This window comes from Lactuca sativa, chromosome 5 (genome assembly GCF_002870075.4).
Source record: "Lactuca sativa cultivar Salinas chromosome 5, Lsat_Salinas_v11, whole genome shotgun sequence".
Lineage (NCBI taxonomy): Eukaryota > Viridiplantae > Streptophyta > Magnoliopsida > Asterales > Asteraceae > Lactuca > Lactuca sativa.
The window spans coordinates 273,955,304-273,973,418 of NC_056627.2; the positions used below are offsets into that span (position 1 = coordinate 273,955,304).

General features: G+C 39.2%; 1 protein-coding gene across 1 annotated transcript; it reads left to right on the forward strand.

Moving 5' to 3' along the window:
* Nucleotides 1-243: 243 nt before the first annotated feature.
* LOC111918689 (threonine--tRNA ligase, chloroplastic/mitochondrial 2) lies at nucleotides 244-3,716 on the forward strand. Its single transcript, XM_023914321.3, has 8 exons — nucleotides 244-643; nucleotides 1,211-1,357; nucleotides 1,486-1,633; nucleotides 1,709-1,962; nucleotides 2,233-2,610; nucleotides 2,697-3,005; nucleotides 3,086-3,286; nucleotides 3,378-3,716. Exons 1-8 carry the CDS (start codon nucleotides 317-319, stop codon nucleotides 3,636-3,638), a joined length of 2,025 nt encoding a protein of 674 aa, XP_023770089.1. The 5' UTR covers nucleotides 244-316; the 3' UTR covers nucleotides 3,639-3,716.
* The last annotated feature ends 14,399 nt before the right edge of the window (nucleotides 3,717-18,115 follow it).

Consider the following 18,115-nt stretch of genomic DNA (forward strand, 5'->3'; position numbering starts at 1 on the left):
CGATTTTTGCTCACCCTTAGATACGGAGGACATTGTTCCTTAGGTACTGCTCATCATTCATATATTCATGTAACTCGAAGCCATTAGATGTTATCTATTGATATAATGTGTATTTATTTTTATTTTTTTAAATAAGTTTAGTGTTTTAATAAAAATAATACTATAATAAACAAAAAAAGTAAAATCATATAACGAAAATTTGAAACTACATTGTTAATTCTTAGCTATTTTTCTATTCATACAAGGGAACAACCTTGGCCACAAAACATCAACTCAAACAAGCTAAAGATGACGGAGTAGAAACTGAAACGACGCCATGTTTGTCCTACACAGAATGGCTTCATCGTCGCGTCCTCTCTTCGGTTCATCTCTCCGATTACCAATAAAGCCTTCTGTTTCATCTTCTTCTATACTCTTTAACCCAATCTCCAAGCAATTTTATAACCGAAAGTCCCAATCGATTTATCTTTTCAAGAAATCCCATTATCGCTTCTCATCGTCGCCGGCCGCCGTTGCCACCGATCCTGGTACTGCCGTTGCCGCCGAGGAAAGTAACGCTTCGGATGACGTTCCTAAGGAGGTGGAGAAAGTAGTCCTTCCTACTAATGAATCGTCCGAGACACTCCTCAGAATTCGTCATACAGTAAAATTTCCTCCTTTGTTTAATTTGATAAATTTACATCCTATGCTTTTACAAATTTGCACTAACCTTTAAATCCTTAGCGTGACAATTTCACATACCATTGGTATGTCGAAATGAAACTATTTAGGTTAACAGAGATGCATTTTGACTTTCAGGAGTCAAATTCAGCCTGAAAAAATCGAAATTATATGGGCTTTGTTAAAGTTTAGCCCAAATTTTCAAATCAAGACATTCAAACTTTTAAGAACAATTAGTAATCGAGAAATTGTGATATGAATTCGTCGCAATTTCATATCACTTTTAAGTTTGAAAATTCTTGGTATTTGACTTACATGAATTCAAAATGCACCACTTAGAAACTAGATTTTTCATTTTAGCAATCAGATAAGCTAGATTCAAGCATATTAACCAATGGGTGCTATTAAAACTTGAAAGAAGTTAACTAACAGTGATCCAAAATGCTTGCATTCGATCTTCATGATGATGATTGGTTCTTTCTAGTTATGTATTTGTTAACATAAATGCATAGATGATTAATGTGGCCAAGTGATTCCACCATGGATGCAGTGTGCTCATGTCATGGCTATGGCTGTTCAAAAAGTATTCCCAGATGCCAAAGTAACAATTGGTCCATGGATCGAACACGGATTTTACTATGATTTTGATATCGAGTCTTTGACTGATAAAGATCTCAAGAAGATTAAAAAGGAGATGGTAAGTCATTCAAACATATCATATATCATTATATTGTTTTCCATGCTCTGTTTGGAGCTCATAAATCATAATTCATAAACTCACAAATATATTAACAGATTCTTAATTTGTTGTTTAATCATCTGTAGGATCGTATCATTGGTCGAAACTTACCTCTAGTGAGAGAAGAAGTGACAAGAGACGAAGCCCACAAAAGAATAACATCCATTAACGAACCTTACAAATTGGAAATCTTGGAAAGCATCAAGGAAGAACCTATCACCATATATCACATTGGTAACACTTATATTACCTTATATTTTTATAACCAAAGCACTTTATTCACATTGTAAAATGTTGTATTCGTTTTAGGTGATGAATGGTGGGACCTTTGTGCGGGCCCACATGTTGAAACTACTGGAAATATCAACAGACGAGCTGTACAACTTGAATCTGTAGCTGGTGCTTATTGGAGAGGAGATGTAAATAAACCAATGCTTCAAAGAATCTATGGAACTGCATGGGAGAATGAAGAACAATTGAAAGCATATTTACACTTTAAAGAAGAAGCTAAACGTCGTGACCACAGACGCCTTGGTCAAGATCTTGACCTCTTTTCCATACAGGTGATTAATCAATAATCATAGACCATAAGAGGACGAGGGCATTTACGTCTTTTACACATATACGCTCAATCTTTTAGGGACAAAGTTCAAAAAGTTTCAATTTTTGTCCTAACTCTGTCAGGGTCCAATGCATGCCAAACACAATACAAGGACATTATGTTTTGTCCTGTTCGAAATCTTGATTTTTGAAAATCTTGACTTTTGAATTGGTTTGTAACGATAATACTTGAGTTTGTATTTCATCAAGATTCATACTTTTTAAATCCACAGGATGATGCGGGAGGAGGGTTAGTGTTTTGGCATCCAAAAGGCGCGATTGTGAGGCACATAATTGAAGATTTATGGAAAAAGATTCACACACAACGTGGGTATGATCTTCTTTACACTCCACATGTAGCAAAAGCAGAGCTTTGGAGCATTAGTGGACATCTAGACTTCTACAAAGAAAACATGTATGACCAAATGAACATTGAAGAAGAACTTTATCAACTTCGACCCATGAATTGCCCTTACCATATTTTAATCTACAAAAGAAAACCTCACTCATATCGCGATTTCCCAATTCGGGTCGCAGAGTTAGGAACCGTTTACAGATACGAATTATCCGGTAGCTTACACGGGCTTTTTCGTGTCCGTGGCTTCACTCAGGTATATAATATATATGTATCAATGAAATTACATTTTGCTATAATAGTGTATGGAACTATGGGGAATTAAGATGATTTGTGTTATAGGATGATGCACATATCTTTTGTTTAGAGGATCAAATAAAAGATGAAATCAAGGGTGTGTTGGATCTTACAGAGCAAATGTTGCTTCAATTTGGGTTTGACAAATATGAAGTCAACCTTTCGACTAGGCCTGAGAAAGCAGTAGGAGATGATGAGATATGGGTGAAAGCCACAGGTGCACTTAAGGATGCTTTGACTGATAAAGGGTGGGCTTATGAGGTTGATGAAGGTGGTGGTGCCTTTTATGGCCCAAAGATTGATCTCAAGATTGAAGATGCTCTTGGTAGGAAGTGGCAATGCTCCACCATACAGGTATCATTTGGTGAAAGACACTTTGAAAAAGTCAAAGTCAAAGTCAAAGTCATAAGATTGTTTGTTTTTGAGTTTTATAGGTTGACTTTAACTTGCCACAACGTTTTGACATCACATATATCGATTCAAATTCGGAGAGAAAGAGGCCGATTATGATTCATAGAGCAGTTCTTGGATCTTTGGAGAGGTTTTTTGGAGTGCTTATAGAACATTATGCTGGAGATTTTCCATTGTGGCTTTCTCCAATTCAAGCTCGGATTCTACCAGTCACTGATACACAGGTATAAAGTAGATATAGATGACTTGTGTTTGGTTGTTTGTCAAATGTCTGAAATACCCTTTTGAGATGTGATGTTTGTTGACGTTTTTAAGCTTGAATACTGCAAAGATGTTGTGGAGAAGATGAAAGGTTGTGGTATACGGGTGGAGTTGTGCACGGGTGAGAGATTACCGAAGCTTATTAGAAATGCGGAGAAGATGAAGATACCATTAATGGCTGTTGTGGGGCCCAAGGAGGTGGAGACAGGGTGTGTTACTGTTAGGTCTAGGTTTGGTGGGGAGCTTGGAACCATGGAGGTTGATGATTTTATTGGGAGGATAAAGAATGCTGTTGAGAATCGAACATTTGTTTGATTAGTGATTTTTGGTGTAAACACAAAATGTAGAACAATTAATTATACACGAATAATAACACAATTAGTGTTTGAGAAATTCTTGGATAGTATTATTGTAATCTTTTCATTTTGTTTTTTAAGTTTTAAATAATTTAGAAGTCATGAGCATAGAAGTACAAGATCGTTAAATATATATGTTGATCATCATAACATGAGAATGGGAATAAAATTAAAAACCACATGGGTATTAACAATATGGAACGATGAGATTCATATAAAGAGATGAGAGTTGCAGGAGAATTATAATGGGTTTATTTGAAACTTTTAACACCCCATTATATGAGGCGTTTGCCCAAAGCTCATTTAGCTCTAGCATTTTCCTTCAAAGATTCATCAACTTTAATACATTGGATACATACTTGTGAGTTCATGGTTTTGATGTGGTTTGCATGGACTCAATATACATGTACAACAATTCACAAATCAATACTTCGTACAAACCTTAGTTCATCAATCATAATAACAAAAAGTCGTAAATTTATTTCATATAAAACAATTTCAATTCAAAGAAATAACGTTGTTTGTTAAATATATGTGAAACTTGGTCAATGTTACTCATGGAAGAACAAAAAATTAATCACCAACGTTTGAGTCACGATTCTAAACATAATGATCATGCGTCAAACCCAACAATTTTGCATGATAATAGCCCCGGTAGTTGCCCTCGAGGCTCTACCTGACATAATGATCACATATAGCCTCTTCAATGCCGCACGCACGAACCACAACCACTCACTTACAGGTGGTTCTTCATCCCACCACCATAAATCAACCAATAACAGTTGTCGAGAGGCCACCAACAACTCGCCACGACTCTTGGGCTCACCCTTCTACCCCTTTTAGGTCCTCAACTCAGCAGCAACACCGGATAACATCAGTAATGCCATAATCCTCGAGTCTAACCCACATTAGTCTTCATAGCTGCATACCCAACCTCATTTCAACTAGCCCATTAGGCTTATTTTGCTGGTGGACAACAACCTCCAAATCAAGAGTGGAGATGGTCGGATTCCTACAATCAACCTACTAACTTACCTAACATGTTTAGTACATTTTAATTGAATAATACAGACAACAACGACTACCGATCATGTTCATGCAAATAACGGTATTCTTAGAACTATCTCACATAATAATGGTGATTGTTTTCTTTATGTTGGTGACGATTCAAAAGGGCCTATTTCTATGCTTAGACACTCTTTTTCTATTGTCTAATCCATACAAAACCATTTATCCAAAATGTCCTCATCTCACCGAATATTATTTGCAACCTAATCCCCCCCCCCCCCCCCCCATTGACTTTGAAGAGTTTAGTTTAACCATTAAGGATTATAGGAACCAACAACCTTTAATTCGCTATGATAACAACACTTCAATATATGATTTCCTGTAGTCCCCTCAAGTGTTCGTGTATTCCAGTTAATCCTTATGGCATCAAAGGCTTGGTTATTGTTAAAACAACTGTCACTCGCAATTTAAGAAAATAAAATTTCATTGCTTGAATGCACTAAAGGATAGCACAAAGTAGGGTCGAATCCTCATGGACACAGTTTAATGGTCGATGCATCTTTACATAAGGCACATACTAGTCACAAACAGAAAATATGAAAAATAGGGATTTTTGATTATTAATTTAAACTAAAGTAGCAGAGAAAATAACTAATTAAAATTTAGTAAATAAAATGTAACATCCCAAAATTCAAAGCCAAAAATTTCATTTTTAAATAAGTTATTACATAAAACCATCAATATAAAAACATTCATTATAATATCTGGTGACAAACCAAAGTGCCGGTAATCAAAACATATTATCATAAAACCATATCAGAGTGTAATCCCAAAGATCTCATGTGCGGAAACATAGTGTGATGCGCTGCGATCGAGCCGACTCCTTTCCTTGAAAACAAAGTACCCAAAACCAAAACTGAAAACCGTAAGCACGAAGCTTAGTGAGTTCCCCAGATACCACATACCATACAAACCAACTGATCCATACATGCCATACATATCCAAAAGCCATACATAACCAACATATCCATAGTCTTGCTAAGGTGCTATGTGCCAAACATAGTCTTGCTAAGGTGCTATGTGCCAAACATAGTCTTGTGGTTATGCCATGGGCCGCACGTGGTCTTCTTGGTCAAGCCTGGGGCCACTCCCTGGGTCTTACAGACAAGTGCCAAGGGTCACCCCTGGTCTTTCATGCAAGTATCACAAAGACAACTATACATACTACTCTACTAGGCTACTCCGCATATAGTGTGCCAGGAGCCACCTCCTGGTCTTTCATACACAATGACATACAGTGCGCCAGGAGCCACCTCCTGGTCTTTCATACATATTGCCTAGGGCTAACCCCCGGGTCTTCCTATCATACATAATAACATACTGTGTGCCAGGAGCCACCTCCTGGTCTTTCATGCATAATGCCTAGGGCTAACCCCCGGGTCTTCCTATCATACATAATAACATACTGTGTGGCCACCTCCTAGTCTTTCATGCATAATGCCTAGGGCTAACCCCCAGGTCTTCCTATCATACATAACTCATGGGCCGGCATTGTGGCTGTAGACCTATACAATCAGTGAGGAGACTCACCTCTCACTACTGAACTTTGCTGATGAACCTCTGGCTGCTGTCCGACAACTCTCTGAACCGCTGCTCCACTAGCTCCTCGAGCTACTAATATCAATATAACACTTAGTGTCAAACTGAACTCTAGAAGTCAAACTAAGTCAACTCTAGTTAAAGTGAAAGTCCTGGTCAAAGTCAACCTTCCAGTTGACTCGACTTACCGAGTCAACCCGTAGACTCGCCGAGTCCTTAAACTCAGAAGCTCTCAAAATACGACCCAACTCGCCGAGTCACCCCAGGACTCGTCGAGTTCAACAATCTCTGAGTCCCATCCCGTCCAACTCACTGAGTCACCATTCAACTCACTGATCTGCGTCTTAACCAGAAGAGGTTGAGGGTTCTGCGACCTGACTCGTCGAGTCCAAGAACAGACTCACCGAGTCCAAGGCAATCTTCAACAGACTTGCCGAGTTGTTCTTCTAACTCGCCGAGTCCATGCACATATTCATACAACTCGTTGAGTACACCCATGTGACTCGCCGAGTCTCTCCAGTTCTCAATCCATATAGTGGCTTTTCGAGCCATGTAGAGGCTCCAATCCATAGATCCACTCTTCTACAGTCTAACCCCCACATAAAGTTGCAAACTTTACGTGAAACCAAGGAGATATAGGCCCAAAACACTCTAGGGCTAGGGTTTAAGACAAAGGGGCTTCACCGATGACTCATTGACTGCTGCTTTAAGACATTCTGGACCATCATAACCCTAGATCTGAAGTAGCAACCTCAGATCTAGGCCCCAAACCCGAAATAGACCTCAATCTTGCCAAAATAGTCCCAAATCTCATTCAAGAATAGATCTAGATGCAAAAGGGTGAAGGTAACAGCTTATTACCTCCAAGATGACCTCCTACTGAAGAATAATCCAAATCTCTGTAAACCTCCTTGATCCAAGCTTCTTGATCTTCAAGATCTCTTCACAAAAACCACTTATCTAAGATCCAAATTGCTTCCAAGGACTATCACTCACGATTTAGGGTTTCTGGATCTCAAAAGGGTAGCAAAGAGGCTGGGGAAGGGATGTAATGTCCTTTAAATAGGGCACAACCCCCAGGATTAGGTTTTTTCTCGTCCAAACCAAACTTGCCGAGTCCACTAGCCGACTCGCCGAGTCGGTCACTTACTCTATGCCCCGGATCTCGCTCTGACTTGTCGAGTTCCTCCCTGGACTCGATGAGTTGACTCTTGACTTAGAGCCTTTCCTTTCTTTTCTTGGTTTTTCTGACTCTAGGTGTTACAAAACTCCCCCACCTAAACTAGACTTTGTCCTCGAAGTCTGCCACGACCAACTACTTTACCACTTGGTCGCCACTTTACCACTGGGTACACACTTCGCCCATCCGATCCAACCTTGAAGATGTCATCTTCAGAATAACCCGTTTCTTACTACCTTCGAGTACAACACTTTTATCCAACCGGTAATCATACCGATACTCCAGTTACACTTACCCTTGATTCGAAAGGGGTTTACCCTTTTACTCTACACTGCCACTGGCCTTTCTAAGGTACTTTTCACAAGCAACAACCTTCCCAATTTCCTTCGAGGACCGATCCTCTGCTGAAAGCGCAATTCCGGCCACTCCCAGTGCCGACCATCATACCAATACTCATGGAATAACCCCCATACAATGCTCCAATACTGAAAACTCCACCCAATCGTGAGAATTCAGACAATCCTTCGGGTAGCAGATCCCTCTCTACTACGTTTAAGGCTCAGACAAGAACGACGTCACCGAGCCAAATCCTTTACCCTGAGATCATTCGATCCCGCGTTGAGCAGCTTAACATCATTCGACCAGCTCACGGCTTTTCACACCGAATCCCTTACCATCATTCCTGCCTGAAGTCCTGTTGACTCCCATCCGCCTACCGGATGAACCGAGACCGCCCTGGTCCCAACTGATCTACCATTACCCGGAATACCGGTTTCCCCCATGCTACCTCGGAGATATGGGCCCCCCGCCCACACTCCGCGAACCAAGCTACTAATGAATGCCACGAATTACCCGCAGTCTTACGCCACTCCTGGTCTCCAATGACCTACCGTCTTCCGGACCCAATCATAATGTGACCCACTCACATTCGGGCGGCAGCCCCGCCCTGGAATTAACTATCTGAAAAACCATGCCAATGAATCACACACCTGATACATTCGCACTAGCGAATAGGGACCGACGACTGCTACGGGCCACCTCGTAGTCTTAATATAATTGCTCTGCCAACTAGTGAATGCTACGGCCATCCGGTAGTCTTACAACACTTCTACGCTGCCAGCCAACTAAAGCTACGGGCCTCCCCGCAGTCTTGCTAAACTAGTGCTACGGGCCACACCGCAGCCTAACTATACTCGCATACGATTGCTACGGGCCACACCGCAGTCTTACTAAACTAATGCTATGGGCCACACCGCAGTCTAACTATACTCACATACGATTGCTATGGGCCACACCACAGTCTTACTAAACTAATGCTACGGGACACACCACAGTCTAATTATCCTCACATACGATTGCTACGACCACACCGCAGTCTTACTAAACTAATGCTACGGGCCATACCGCAGTCTTACTAATCTAATGCTATGGACCACACCGCAGTCTAACTATCCTCTTACTATCTGACCACTGATGAATACTACGACCATACGGTAGTATGACAACACCTTTCCACACGACTAGCTGCTAGCGGATGCTACGACTAACCCATAGTCGAGTATACAAGCACAATCTAGTACCCCCAAGCTGTACTCATGTCCTATCTGAAACTCCCAACCGATTTTTTTTCTGCAATCTGCTATCGGGCAACCTGAGAATGCGATCTCATAATTGGCAAGTTTTCTGAACTTCCAGTTCACACTTTCCTCAATTCATACAGCCACGTGGGTCGTCTTTCTTCCTGGCAGGAGAGCAAAACTTATCCCAGTTCCAAAACCGCTGCTGCTCCTATAACATGATTGTTTCTCTCCCACTTAGCTTCGACTAAGTCTTTACTGCACGCGAAAACCCGAGGACTCCCATTCCTTCCTCCCTTGCACAAAAGGCATGATAACTACCATCGTCTTGATGTCGCTAGCGATCCATCACTAGCCCACTCCAAATACCGTACGATTACCGAATACTAGATGAACACCTCCTGCATCCCTGATACTGATAATCCCCTGAGCTCCAACTAATGCCCTTAAGGTCCGAATAACTAATGCTCAGAGCAACCTCATCAGTGGTAGACCACTTCCCCTGATGCTTCCAAAAGCTATCCCAAGCACCAAGTCTAGAACCACCAAACCCTAATGATGGTGGAGGGCTACTCCATGGACCCTGTCCACCAACCTCCATGCAACGCTCCTGAACCGCTTTTGGTCATAATCAAGATAATACTGGACACTTCGAACCCGAAGTGAGGGATGACCCTACACTAGCTACTAATAGTTCCCGATATGTAATTGGCATATAACAATTCTGAAAGTACAATCCGAATACAAGCAGAGAGACAACTTATACATACTACCACCAGAGTCTGGGGTAAGAACAATCCTAATACACATAGAATCGAAAATAGCCATAGATACATACCTGCAACATTCCCTGCTATAATCCAGATCTCCCTCATCTGTCACTGCAAGGCGCTACCCTCTCACCCTTCTGTAATCCTCGAAGTTGTCGGGGAAGACACACTCCCTGCTCCTCCCCTCACCGTCGGGCAGTCGGTCTTCTTGTGACACACCTGATTGTAGTGAAAACATAATGAGTTTTCCTCTTGTGGGCAGTACCTGCTAACGTGACCAACGCTGCCACACTTGTAGCAGCCTGAACCCCTGGAACGACAAACCCCCTCGTACAGTTTCCCGCACGTGTTGCACTGACTTCGGCCCTACCGGTCTGCTAACCGCTGATCTGAAGTCTTGGGTCTCTTCCCAGGACCCTCTAAAGTATACATTTGATCCTACCTCCTCTTCGCAACGTGCTCCAAATCAATCTCCCTTTCCCGCGTCCTGGCAATCATAGAGTCCAGGGTCTGGCATGCCGAGAAGCTAACATGCTCCCGAATATTAGCTCTCAACATGTCATGATAGCGGGTCCTCTGCATCTCATCATCCCCTGCATACTAAGGCACCAATAAGGCCCTCTCCCGAAACTTGGCGGTAATCTCCGCCACCGACTCTGTCGTCTGTCTCATGTCTAGGAACTCTCTAGCCAGCTGCTGAAGCTCCACTGCCGGTGCAAACTCTGCCCTAAACCTGGTAACAAAGTCAGGCCAGGTCATAGCCTTAATGGCTGAGGCTCCCAAGGAATCGCCAACTGACTCCCACCAGTCTCTGGCTCTGTCTCTCAAACATCCCGCCGCAAAGCGGACCTTCGACTCCTCTGGGCAGAAACTCGTCAACTGTTCAGACTCAATGTCTTTGATCCATCTCCTGGCAGCAAAAGGTGGAGATTTTATGAGATAGTGAACTCCCGAGGCTATGATCAACCCCTTTGAGTGTGATTAGTAGTGTAATGTCATAAAAATCCAATCTTGGTCGTTGGAATCAAGCTATACATGAGTTATGAGCTTCTTAAGATAAAGGAGTGAGTGTTTTGGGTGTTTGTGACCTTTCCATCCATGCAAAGGCTTAAAGTCACTGACTTTATGGAGTAAGAGACATTAGGGAGTCCAGATCTGGGATTTGAGTTAATGTCTTAACTGATTAAGACCAAATGAGTAGAAAGAGTGAATTTGGGGAGTACACTGAGCGTAATTCCTGTACGCCCCACGTACTATCCCAGTATCCCCGATGGCCAATCTGGATTGTGAGTACGCTGAGCGTACTAAGGGAGGTACGCCCCGCGTAACCTCACTGTGGACTTTTGGGCTAAGTCTCATTTTGGGTCTTGAGTGTTGGGCCTGGAGTTTGGGCTTGTTGCAATAGGGTATTGGACTAGAGGAATATATATATTCGTGCTTGGGACTTTGAGTTGGGCTTGCCATTTAGTTTTGAGAGTGGGCCTCGGGTGAGCCCATTTATTGTTGGGCCTTGGTGGGCCCAATGGGTTTTAGGCTATTAATGGGCTGGTTAGTGGTCTTCATTTAGACCTAATGAGTGAGAGTTTGGACTTAGTTCCTAATTATGTTAATTGTGGGTTTTTGGCTCAGAGTTAGAGGCCGGTGCGCAACAACAACGTTTTTAGGGGCTATTCTTCATCCGAGGTGAGTCTTCTCACTATACTTTACCTAGAGTGGTACTTATGTGTGACCGGAGGGTATTATGTGCTTACATAGAGTATTATGTTATCCCGCCTTATGTTGTATGCTGTGCATTATGTCTTTTTGATTTATGCTATGCGGAGTTTTACAGATCGGACCAGAGGGTCCAACGAACCGTGGGACTAGAGGGTCCTACTGAGACACATTGACCGGAGGGTCTTATAGTGATATAGCTTCGAGTGGCTAATGAGCTGTGTGTGTGGTATTTTGGGGAACTCACTAAGCTTCGTGCTTACCGTGTTATGTGTTATGAGTTTCAGGTTTTTCTCAGGATCGCAGGAAGGCACCGGCTCGATTGTACACGCCAGAGAAGGAGTTATGTTTTGAGGATCCCAGATTATTAATCAAACAATTATGGAGATGTGTTTTGTAAACTAAACAAATGAGATTTTGTGAAATGTGTTATGAAATTTATTTGATTTTTAAAATGAAAAATTTGTTTAGAAATTTACGGTGTTACAAGTTGGTATAAGAGCCTTGGTTTGAGGGATTCAGATGTACCTTCGGGTATATCTGGACTTAAACTGAGGATTTGAGAAAAAATTTCAAAGGAAATGATTTTTCTAAAACGAGCAAGAGTTTCTAAGAAAAAAATGAGAAGGAGTAGTGTGTACAATCAGCCAGATCCCGAACGGTGATTTCCCATAATACCCTTACTTAATTGTGTTATGAGTTATTATTGAGATATTAGTGATGCATGCTAAAAGATAGGCTAGGTATTTCATATACTAGGGCTAGAGTTGCCTGATTTGTGATGCCTTAGCCTAGGAATTTTTCTATCTGTGATGTGCTTTGAGTATGGGTTGAGTAAGAGTATCCAACATGAATCTTTTAGAGAGAACTTTGAGTAGAGGAGTAATCTAGGTGAGATACCTAGATGAGTATTGGAAGGACCTACTAAGAGGGTAGTTAAATATCCGTAAGAGGGTAGAGTTGCTTGAGTTCGGTTATACCTTTGAGTGTAAGTGGAGTGGTAACCTAGAGTGGTTTTATGTGTTGTAGAGATTATTCGATGCTCAAATGTTGATTGCTTCGTGCTTTGTGGAACTCTTGATGATGGGAGTCAGCTACTAAGTGAATATGACGATATTCAGGAGGTAGATGACTGGAATCATAAGGAGTTCTTCAACAGCTGATGGCGGAGAAGTGAGGGGACCTAGGAAGAACCTAGGGAGTGGCCTTAGTCAGATGAGTACGCTGATAGAGGAGAGTATTTGCTGGGAAGCGACCAGGTTTAATGGGATTGGTGATCGAGAGGGTTAAGGAGCTACTTAGGAATTTTGGAAAACCACTCTTTTTTAAAGTCTTTGGATTGACTATGCCCAATCAGATTTTCAACTGGTGTGGTTGGGACTCCTCTGTAGCTCAACTCTTTTATTTCTTACTCCAGATCCCTTCAGATACGAAAAAATTGGAGGATCTGGTACTTGTTTAGTGGAACATAAAAACTTCATATTTCTATTATACAAATATGTTTTTAGTTTTTTTGATTCGCTTTCTTTTTCTGATTTTTTTTCCAGAAATTGTTGGATTAGGTGTCTAAGCCCATAACTATAATTGGTATGTACTTGAATCGAGTAGCACGGTCCATTTGGGTTGCCTTCACCAGAGCAATTTGATAGGATGGACTTTTGAGAAGAGGTTATTTGTGATTTATTAATACATTATAAGTTATAATATATATTAACGTGAAATCATAGTATTTAATTAGTATTGATCAAGAATTAATTTGGAATTAATTTAGTGATAAAAAGAAACTAATTAAATTTATGGGGACTGATTATGTAAATTATTGATATATATATATATATATATATATATATATATATATATATATATATATATATATATAAGGTTTGGGCTATTGATCCATGATGGGCTAAGTTTGTGTAAGTATCCATGAAGAGTTAGCCCACATGAAATATGGATCATAACCCAAGTGTATGGATTAGGGTTTACCCATGACCCTTGGATTCCTACACTATATATATGATACCCTATAGTCTAAAATCGGTCGCCCTAGTGTTCTTAGAGATTATAGAACCAATTTTGAGTGCTAGCATACTCTCTCTCAAAATTCATCCTTTTGTTCATGGTGTTTGTGAACCGTTTGAGGCATTACATTTGAGGTGCTAAGTTCTTAAAGGCCAAAACTACAAGCTATAACAAGAGGTAATTATATAACTCATTTTTATGCTGTTTATGTCAATTGTATGCTAGTTGTAGGCTTTATGCTTTGGATACGATATTGCATGTATAATTAGAGAAAACATAAATCTAAAGCATTTAGGGTTGTATGTGCACCATATGATGTTGTAGTATACAAAACTCAACAGTGGTATTAGAGCCTAGGATTGTTTTCTATTATATCTGATGCATGACTTATTTTTTTCAAAGCTGAAAAACTGATCTGTCAGCATGTACTCGACGAGTCCATGCTTGGACTCAACAAGTAGGTTGCATTTCGTCTTGAACTCAATGAGTCCATAGTAAGGCTTGACGAGTTGGATGATTAGACAACAGTTTATCGGGATTTTTGGCCTGTTTTGGATTAGGAACATTACCACAAAATGTTTTAGTTCATAAAATTTGATTTTGTTGGTATGATAATGATTATCCTTGTCCAATTAAAAGATAATTGTCAAAATTTCAAGATTTGTATTAGTTTATATAATAGGCTATCTTCTTGTAAATTGTTGACATGAATTGTCTTGACTTATGAGTTTAATTAGATCATGAAAGTTATATGATATTTTTGCTTGGTAAATTTGTTCTTAAATGTTTTTAAAGTCGTCAATAACTTGTCCTCAAGTTATGGAACATGAAAAGTTTTTCCATAAAACCACATTAAACTCATAAGTTATGGAAATCAAAGGTATTTCAAGAGTTACAAAACTTGCCCTCAAGTTTTGGTATTTGAAAAGTCTCAAATTAAGAAACTCTTGTAATTAAAAATGTGTAACTCTTGGGTTCATAAATTAATTAATTAAATAGTTTTTAATTTTGAATTTTTTATATTTAGAACCTTGAAGTATTTGAGTAGTTCAAATTGCACCTTATGGACTTTATTAAATTAATTAAAGTGTTTAATTAAAAGAGAACTAATAATTCCATAATGAGATGGTCTAAGTTTAATTAAATTAAGAGCATAATTTATTAACAAATTAAACCATCTAGTATTTTAAAAGTTTAAAATACACCATTATACTATTATAATATTAAAAGTTTACTAATTATATATATGTATAAGACAAGTCAGTCTTACCGTTAGTAGACCTCATTCACGAAGTCGGTTTATAAGAGGGGGGGGGGGGGGCGATAAGGTTATTTCCTATAAAATGGTGGTTTAATAGGTGTCCACTCTCACCCATCGCTTCCTTGACTGGTGGAAGTTCGTTAGCCGAACGTGTAGGATAGGGCATTAATTCTCATTAAAAGTATAATGAAAATACCAAGTAACTAAACCTTTATAAATTCCCAATCTTAGTTACTTAGGAAAAATGTGAATTTGGTGCAAACCCATAAATTGCACTTTGCACCTTGTTAAGTCGTTAGTGGAACGCGTGTGGTTAATCGAGACACTAATCTGAGACTGACAATGTGTGGCAAAGGGTAGCTTGATGTTAATAATAGTTCAATGGAGTGTGTGTGGTTAACCGGTACATTGATTAGGTTATCTGTAACATTAAGTGTACCAAGCTAATTTGCATGGTTATTCACACCTTGTTTGTGATCCTCGACATCCCAGTCACAAACTTGAAGGGCACAATCGAGATTTAAACATGCCATTGAAAAGTTCAATGAATCTCAAAGGATCTAGGAATTTCAATTCATTAAAACTTAATAATCAATTTCGTTTTTCATGGTGGAAATTAGTCATTTACCTACCTTCAAATATTTTGCAATTGGATTACGGCATCCCTCTTCCAAATTGTAAAATATTGTGTTGGGTCCTAGCCTTAATATTTCATTTGAGTGTCATATTAAGGACTTAAATCAACTAACTTGAATTTCTCCCTTATATATGTCTAGTTCTGACAACTATGGTATTCCCCATCCTTTTGGAAAAAAGATTTCTTCATAAAGATGATATTGCACAAGACGATCACATTGAAAGATTAATCCCTAGAATTTCACTTCCTCCACCTCCTCCAATAATTCTCCCTGACCCACAAGTTCAAAGACTTGAAAAGTTCAAGGTCACACAAGCCCTATTGGCTAGCAAACACCAAGGTGGAAGGTCTGTGTGTACACATGTCTCGGAGATGAAGTCACACATTGACAGGCTCGGAATATTAGGAGTCATTGTGTTGAGGAAGTTGGCTGTTGACTGGGTTGTTCATTCACTCCCTAAGTCATATAGTGGGTTCTTTAAGGACTACTATATGACATATCATGACATGACCCTTATCGATCTTACCTATTTGCTTGTTGCTGATGAATCAACAATGGTTTGGTGCACTAGTAAAACAAATTTGATTGGAAGATCTACTCCCCAAACTTTCATGCACATTGACAATGGTAATATCATAAGTTTAGAAAAGCTTTCTCTTCCCAATGGAAAGGGATCAACCATAGTCAAGTCATTTGACAAAATGGTAAAGAGAAAGGCTAAGTCTGAGATAGTCCTGTGAACCATTCCTAAAGAGTCCATATGTTTCTATTGCCAAGAGAAGGGGAGCTGGTTGCGAAGCTGCCATATTTACCTAAAAGATCGCAAAGATGGTAAAGTCAAAAAGTTTGACTCTACTTCAGGTATCTAACTCAATTAAGTTCCTATTTGGAGATTCTTAATACATGATGTGATGTAATTACATTTTGAGTTTTGTAGAATCGAAGAAATGAAAGGAAGCTTAAAGGAAGAGTAAGCTGATTCTGATCGTGAAGAGATGGATTTCAATCGCATGCTTTGATGATTAGAATTTTGAGCTGCTGCTTAAGAGTTATGATAGATTGCTTAGGAATAGATAACAAAATAGTTTTCATATGTATTTGCATTGTAAGGATAAGTTTTCTGCAATTTTTATAAATAAAGAATTTTTTTTGAAATTTATCTTATTTTAAGTTTCCTTACGACGGGATTTGTGAAAATTGTTGCTTATATGTTTCCATTGATAGCAATATTGGAAAATGGATTTGATTCTTTCGTTTGTGGTAGTGTCATAATTTACCAAATGAGGAAAGATTCTCATCACCTAAGTTTCAGTTGGATAGAAACTTGGAACCATGCAACTTGTATTGTGTGATGAATGAGAACTTCATCTTTCGGAAATTAAGACTAATTCCTTGTTCACATGTATATGTGAGTTAAGTGAAGGACTAGGGGATCAGGTACACTTGGTTGTGCACTGGTCAGGTCCACCACAATGAACGATAAGACTATTCGTTATGATTTACTAAAGTTTAGTAAATATGGTTATAATTACAAGATTAAGTGTAATTCTGAACCATTGGAAAAGTTTCAATGTATAGCATAACGAATAAGAAGAATCAAATTAGGCAGAAAGATAAAGTTTCTCCAATTTGAAAAGAAGGGAGAGTACTTGAGTATCGTGTTTTATGATTATCTTAGTGATTATGAAACCATATCACAATTGATTCTCTAAGGACATCTTAGTGCATTTGTATGGCTAAGAAGAGAAATCATGAATTGTTGAAATGGTTAAATCAAAAGGTGAATCATACTTCGTTCCAAAATCGAGTATTAGAGTCACACTCCAAGATCGAGCCTTGAGTGACATAATCTTAAGAAAGGTTTATAACACTTATCAAATGTAGAGTAAAATGTTTCTTTCTCTTGTACACTTGAAATTGGTAAGTTGTGATGTTTTAGATAAAACAAAGACCAAATAAGACCAATTGTGTGAAGTGTTTGTCTTGATAAGAAACCACACTAACTCTTGAATATTTGTTTGTCAAGTAATGTTTCTTGAAAAAGAGAATCTTATATGTCAAGAGGTCAGTGGGGGTCTTAACGATCCTGAAGAGTTTCAAGAACTAATCAAGAGTAAACCAATTGTTTATCACTAGCACACGACTTGAGGTTTATAACCTATCGTGTTGACATATTCTTATTTCTGTGCCCATTCCAGTTAAAGTTAACTATGCATGTGAGTTCTATGAGTTCTCAGTTGTTTGCATAACAACTTGGAAGCAATGGTAGGCCCTTGTGTTTCCAGGTAGTAAGAAATTAAGATTGAACAAGTTCAATCCATATGAGTTTGGATTTTTCACTAACCTTGTCTTGTGATTATGGTTTGACAAATTCACATGGATAGGAACACATACACCATAAGAATCTAAGTGTCATAAGGGTTCTCTACAATTCAAGAAAATGATTGTGAGTAAATGCTTTCACTAAGTAGATTTTAAATAGTTAGCAATTATGATATTTGCATTCTCAAATTCGATTATGATTACGACATCCTTCTTCATAGTTTGAATTGTGAGAAATGGCAATGGTCTAAACATTTGAGACTTATTTCTGTAAGTTCTAAAATTGTTTAGACACACATGTGAGATATCTAAGGAAAGGTGTATGACTTTGAGAAGCCTAGATAAA